At 45.5% G+C, this 7500-nt stretch overlaps 1 protein-coding gene across 1 annotated transcript in view; it reads left to right on the top strand.

The window, feature by feature from the left end:
• The window catches only part of cux1a (cut-like homeobox 1a), a 109143-nt gene that overhangs the window by 63020 nt on the left and 38623 nt on the right, over positions 1–7500 (top strand). Inside the window, exons 5-7 of the mRNA XM_048230296.1 lie at positions 541–652; positions 983–1059; positions 2832–2898. Of these exons, the coding sequence (XP_048086253.1) occupies positions 541–652; positions 983–1059; positions 2832–2898 (256 nt within the window). The remainder of the gene's footprint in view (positions 1–540; positions 653–982; positions 1060–2831; positions 2899–7500) is intronic.

The raw sequence follows: 7500 nt of genomic DNA, 5'->3' as shown, positions 1-7500 counted from the left end.
TCTTTCTCTCTCTATCCCTCTCTCTCTACCACCCCCCCCCCCTTTTTTTATCACTCTCTCTCTCTCTCTTTCAATCCCTCTCGTTCTCTCTTTCAATCCTTCTCACTCTCTCTTCCCCCATCAGGGATCTGTCAATGTTGATCTCTCTATTCCACCGTTTATTTTGTGAATCGGGTCTTTTTCCCCCCTCTCTTCCCGTGGAGTGTGTGCCGACACACAGGCGATCCGAGCCAACGGCGAGACTCGGGAGCGATGTGACGTCTGCTCGAGTAATTGGGCCGAACATGGCAGACTGACAGACCGCATTTAGAGGACAGGCAGACAGATGGAGGCTTTTCCAACTAAAACCATGCGTTTGACATGGTGAACTCTGTTGGGTTTTTGTATCTCCACACATTTGCTGATCTCTCTCTCTCTCCCTCTCTCTCTCTCTCTCTCTGTCTCTCTCTCTCTCTCTCTCTCTATTTCTCTCTTTCTTTCATCTTTTACTCTTTCATTTGTCTCTCTCTCTATTTCTCTGTCTCATTCTCTCTTCCTCAGAGCTCACCATTAAAGCACTTCAGGAGAAGATAGAGGAGTATAAGAGGTCACTACAGAGTCGGGGGTCAGACCAGGAGGATGTCCCACCCAACGACTTTGTGGAGAGAGAGAGGTGAGAACCCACAGAAGAACCTGCTGCTCCTAAAGAACATTGCACATAAAAAAACGCTTGCTGCAAATAAAGGCTTATAAAAGTTTGTGAATTCTGAAATAAAAGCCTATGGATTCTGTAAGAACATCTATTTGCTATGTCAACAATAACATGTTTTGCTTTGAGTGAGATAATGAATACAACTGGTTTGATTTTAGACATTAAGTATGATTTAGATGTAAGTATGAGTGCATATCCATGTGTGCTAATCAGTTAATAGAGTTACCAGGAGCCTCAAACGGCCCAGAGGCTTTTAACACATGTTTGTGTGGTGCGCTGTTCTTCTCCTAGGGATCTTCAGGAGAAGCATGACGCTCTGGCCGCCAGACTACAGGAGACCGAGCTTAAAACACAGACCTTAGAGACAGGTGTGTATGCACACACACACACAATCACACACACCACACACACACACACACACACACACACAGACATGCACACAGACATACACACTCACACATATGGACACCGAACACACACACACACACACACACACACACACACACACACACACACACACACACAGACATGCACACTCATGAATATATGGACACACACACACACACACACACACACACACACACACACACACACACACACACTAATGCGCACTTACACAGACACAGTTGGGCAGCCTTTTTGAAGCCACATGGTACTCGCCACAAGGGCTTTTATAATGTGCTTACAGCAGCATTTTGATTGGGGCCGTGCTTTTAAACTTTTCACCATGAAAGGGAGGTGCACCACGCTGTGTGACTGCACAGTGCACACACACTCTGAAAACCCCCTAGAGTGCCCTTATGTGGCCACAGACAAGAGCACTTCTGTCCCTATTAAAGAGAATCAGGACTTTACTCATTCATGTTACATTACATGCACAGTACTTACATATTTACTTACTCAACTGTCCATTCTGTCTATATGTGCTACTAGATCAGTGTAGGCATATGAGCTAAAACTCTGAAATAAAACCTTGACAAATGATTGTGTGAATGTAATTAATAATGCTTCCATAAGGAGACAAGCGTGTAGCGTGTGGATAAGATCAGTTTGAGTGTGAAACATCTCTTACATGACTGAATGTTGCGTGCTGTATGTATGTAAGATCCTGAAGATGGGTACATTTCCACTTGAGGCTAGTGTGGCAGGTGTGTGTGTGTGTGTGTGTGTGTGTGTGTGTGTGTGTGTCTTTTCGCTGTCTCACACTGATGGTTTGGTGTTTTCCCTCCGTTGCTACAGAACTCAAGCAGCCCGAGCAGAGCTGAAAGAGCTGAAGGAGAAGTATAGCGAGGCGTCCACAAAATAAGTCTTGTGCGTGTGTGTGTTGCATGAGAATGTTGCTCAAGATGATGATAATCAATGCATTGCTATGCTTACAAACTATTATGCCCACACACACACACACACACACACACACACAGACATGCACACTCATGAATATATGGACACACACACACACACACACACACACACACACACACACACACACACACACACACACTAATGCCTTACACAGACACAGTTGGGCAGCCTTTTGAAGCCACATGGTACTCGCCACAAGGGCTTTTTATAATGTGCTTACAGCAGCATTTTGATTGGGGCCGTGCTTTTAAACTTTCACCATGAAAGGGGGAGGTGCACCACGCTGTGTGACTGCACAGTGCACACACACTCTGAAAACCCCTAGAGTGCCCTTATGTGGCCACAGACAAGAGCACTTCTGTCCCTATTAAAGAGAATCAGGACTTTACTCATTCATGTTACATTACATGCACAGTACTTACATATTTACTTACTCAACTGTCCATTCTGTCTATATGCTGCTACTAGATCAGTGTAGGCATATGAGCTAAAACTCTGAAATAAAACCTTGACAAATGATTGTGTGAATGTAATTAATAATGCTTCCATAAGGAGACAAGCGTGTAGCGTGTGGATAAGATCAGTTTGAGTGTGAAACATCTCTTACATGACTGAATGTTGCGTGCTGTATGTATGTAAGATCCTGAAGATGGGTACATTTCCACTTGAGGCTAGTGTGGCAGGTGTGTGTGTGTGTGTGTGTGTGTGTGTGTGTGTGTGTGTGTGTCTTTTCGCTGTCTCACACTGATGGTTTGGTGTTTTCCCTCCGTTGCTACAGAACTCGAAGCAGCCCGAGCAGAGCTGAAAGAGCTGAAGGAGAAGTATAGCGAGGAGGCGTCCACAAAGTAAGTGCGGCACGTGTGTGTGTTGCATGAGAATGTTGCTCAAGATGATGATAATCAATGCATTGCCATGCTTACAAACTATTATGCCCAGGCCCCAGCAGTGGCGCGACTGGCTGGGGCACCTGCACCGTACGCCTGCGACCCGGGTTCGATTCCCGCCCCGTGGTCCTTTCCGGATCAAACCCCTACTCTCTCCCACTCACTTCCTGTCAATCTCCACTATCCTATCGAATTAATCGAAGGCATAAAATTCGAATTAATCGAAGGCATAAAAAGCCTAAAAAATATACTAAAAAAAAAAAAAACTATTATGCCCAGAAAAATTAAATTGCATACATGCATACATGATGGATTTGAACAGTTTTTTCAAACCAATTTGGACACTGTCATGAACGTGTCATAAACTAACGCTTCTGTGTTATTAAGTGTCATTCGGTTTTTGTCATAACGAGTTAGGGTTAGGATTAGGGTTAGGGCTAGGGTTATGGTTAGGATTAGGGTTAGAGTTAATGTGTCATGACAGTGTCATGTGTTAGGGTTAGGGTTAGTTAGCATTACATATCCATTGTGATACTTGCCAGTTTTAAATCTTTTTCAACCCAACTCAGTATCTCTGACACTTTCTCACCCTCCCTTTCACATGCGCACGCGCACACACACACACACACACACACACACACACACTTTCTTACTTCTATGTCTATGTGGGCCAAAGGTGTATTCATTTTTGACCATGTGATCATAGGAAACTGTATTTTCACTGGTACTTTTTTGGAATACTGAAAAACTAGAGATAGCCTATGTGACTAAACATTAAACATGTTATGACTGTCATTGGTTGCTGTTAGTATTGATGATCCTATAATCACAAAAACAAAAATGTCCTCACGGGAGAATGAAGAGGACATTGTGTGACCAACTGGAGGGTTGAGAAAGTTATTAATACCGCTGAACAGGACCCTGAGCCTATGGTGGTGCTGTGGTCATTCCTGCTGTTTTTAACAGCCTTCTGATAGTTTGGGAGAGAAAATACGGGCGATATAAACCATCTGCAGTCAATCCTTTTTCCATTTGTGTTCAGTCCTTCTCCATATTTGTGCGTGTATGGACTCAGGCCAGCTGCAACACAGAGGCTCCACTGACGCGCTGTTGTTGAGTTCATTTAAGGTTCATTGTGCTTGTTTACATAACTATACACCTGCTGTCACACACACATACATACACACAAGCCCACACGCACACACACATACATACACACACACACACACACACAAGCACACACGCGCATAATTACTTTGGCAATGTGCACACTTAACACCTTTATATACTCGATTGCCTCCCTCATCAGAGGAGAAAGGTGCTTTTGTCCCCATTGATTAGATTGGTGGGGTTACATAAGAAAGAGCCTTCTATTCTAAGTCGCGCCTTAAAAGTAAAGGAAAGTGAGCTACTTGTCTCTGAGAAGAAGAATACTGTTTTAGATTCTCAGGTGGAGGCTGGCCAGCGGGCGTCAGTCGGCACTGTGGACGACGCTGGTCTGATGACTGTGTGTGTGTGTGTGGTGGGGGTGGCGAGAGCTGGCGAGAGCTGGCGAGAGCCGGCGAGAGCTGGGTGGATCAGTGCGTGGTAATTGTCATGGTGGTTGCATATGCTTCTGCTGCTCCGTTGGTCTTGGGTCAAGCTGTATGAGTGCGTCACCACCTGCCAACCTCAAACACACTCACACACACAGTGATAATCTCTTATTGCAGAGCTGTCCCTTGGCCCAGGTGAGGTTTCAGTTAAATGTTGAATGTAAATAGTGTGACTGACTGTTAGTGAGTCAACATGGTGCTCACCAGAAGCTGTAGACTGGTAACCAGTTTAGCCCTTTTGCCTCCTTTATCACTGCCTGGCTGCAGTGTTTGCACATCATGCAGGAGCCATTTATATGCATTAGTATCTATAGTTCCTCCCTCCGCCTTCATGTACCTGTGTGTGTGTGTGTGTGTGTGTGTGTGTGTGTGTGTGTGTTTGTGTGTGCGCGCGCTGTAGGAGGGCTGTGGAGGATTCATTCCAGTGTGATAATTGAAGGCATCATTTTGTGAGCACACTCCCCCAGTCTTGTCTGTAGAGGAATGTCCATATTCAGCACAGGCCCATGAGCTGTCTGTCACCCACCACCATACCACACACATACACATACACACACACACTAAGACACACACACACACACACACATGTGCATGCGCGTACACACATACAAACATAGATAGACATACACACAGTTATGTGGTACACACACACACACACACACACACACACGTACAAGTTAGGTGGTACACACACACATGCACACACATCACATCAAGCCTCAGGCACCTCATTGATGTGACAGAAGCCTGAGGCTGTCTGGGTGTGTGTGTGTCTGCGTCTGTGTGTTTGTGTGTCTGTGTGTGTGTGTTCACTGCAGGCTGAAGATTTAACACTGTGCTTTTCCTGCTTTGTCTTCGTAACCCAACACACACACACACACACATACACATACATACAGAAACTTGTGAATATCTACTATCTCTCTCACACACACACATACAGTACATTTACACCTTTTCTAAATGCATCGCACAGATGCTATGAGCCATCAATACAACAAAATACAGTATGACTTTTTTAATAGGTGATAGGTAACCAGGTAATACTGGATACTGGTGTTGTAAACCAGTGCAGGTCCCGTGTCGCTGTGCTGATCACCGGTCTCCCCTGTGCTGACCTGAAATGGGAGCAGTGATCAGCAGCACTAGCAGCAGCAGCATCAGCCGCCATGTTTTATACGGAGGCTGTGCCACAGTATCGTCACTGAGGGAAAGTAGGCCAAGCTGGGTTAGAGCAGCACACAGCCAACACCTGGGAAGAGCACACACACACACGCACGCACGCACGCACGCACACACACACACACACACACACTCACACACGTTCACCCCTCCCTCTCTGTCATCCACCCACTGTCACACTCATACACTCATCTCTTCCCCCTCTTTTTCTTTCTGTCTCACTCTCTCTCTCACACACACACACACACACACACACACACACACACACACACACACACACACACACACACACACACATACACACACACACACACACACACACTCATACACACACACACACACACACACACACACACACATACACACGCTCACGTACATACACACACTCTCTCACCATTTGTCACTTCAGTGCCATTTCATTGCCCAGATGGTGTCTCAGTTAAATGTTGAATGTAAACAGTGTGTTTGAGAGAGAGTGATATAAAGAGGAGGAGAGGGGGAGAGAAAGGGAGCAGAAGAAAAAGGACTAGAAAAAGGGGAGTTGTTTTGAGCATGGGACAATTGAATGTCTCTTTAAAGTGTTAAGGCAATAAGCAAAGCTGAGAGAGAGAGAGTGTGTGTGTGTGTGTGTGTGTGTCTGTGTGGTTGCCATGGTACTGGTATAGACAAGGCCTTGCCATGCCAGCCCTGTACACATCAATAATGTCAGACTCTTATGACATGACAGCCCCCATGGGCTCTGTGCATCACATGCTGTGGTTAAATTCTCTGTGTGTGTGCTTGTGTGTTTGTGTGTGTGTCTACATGCGTGAGTGTGTGTGTGGGGGGGTGCCGGGTGGGGGGGTGCGCGGATGTGTGTGTGCCCTGCTGTCAAATGAGCAGCCACAGCCGATGGCAGTGCAAATCCGTCAGCTACTTTATTCACCAAGATATAAATGCCAGGCCTAGACACACACACACACACACACACACACACTCACATTCCAACAGATTCTGTTTGACAGCCTCTCTGCTGCACTTTTAGTTGTTTTATTTTAGATCATTTCATTTAGCAGGACAGATGAATGGTCAACTACATCTACAGTACCTCCGTGTGCTTATTTCAGCAGACACTTTCACCACTCTTCACTGGATTTGAATTATAGTAGCAATTGAATGAAGTATACGAGAGGATCGCTAGAACAGAAATGTACTGTAAATGAAAATGTGTAGACTTACATTACTCAATAGCCATTCAAGACTCTTATGATCCATACATCAAACACGCACTCACACAGATGGATATACATACATTCAGACATACACACACTAACACTCACGCACACCTCACACACACGCTTAAACTCAAACTGGCACCACTCAACAGCAAGAGAGACCCAATTTAGCTTTGGAAATGTTAAGTAACTCTGAATATGAGAGTAGAGAAAAGCTTGAAGTCTCATCGCATATAATGAAATGAAAACCTAATCGGCTAAATGTCACTCATACCCTGGGGCCTAGGAATAGGAAGAAGAAGCAAGTGTGTGTGTGTGTGTGTGTGTGTGTGTGTGTGTGTGTGTGTGTGAAGGTGGGGTGATGGTGAGAGAGCGTGCAAGTGGAAGAATGGATGGAAAAAGATTAGTGCCGGTGTACATCTGTGTGACCCATCTTGCATGGCCAATGGTGTCTGATGGTGGGTCAAGCTCGCATATCCCTCGGCAACAACAAACACAAAAGGTCAAACCGCGAAAGGTCGCACCTTCACCGTCAACAAACCAATACCACATGTGCGCAGTGTGTGTGCGGC

Source organism: Alosa alosa, chromosome 2, assembly GCF_017589495.1.
Source record: "Alosa alosa isolate M-15738 ecotype Scorff River chromosome 2, AALO_Geno_1.1, whole genome shotgun sequence".
NCBI lineage: Eukaryota > Metazoa > Chordata > Actinopteri > Clupeiformes > Clupeidae > Alosa > Alosa alosa.
Note: the sequence above shows the minus strand (reverse complement) of the source record. Positions and strands in the feature narration are given on the sequence as shown.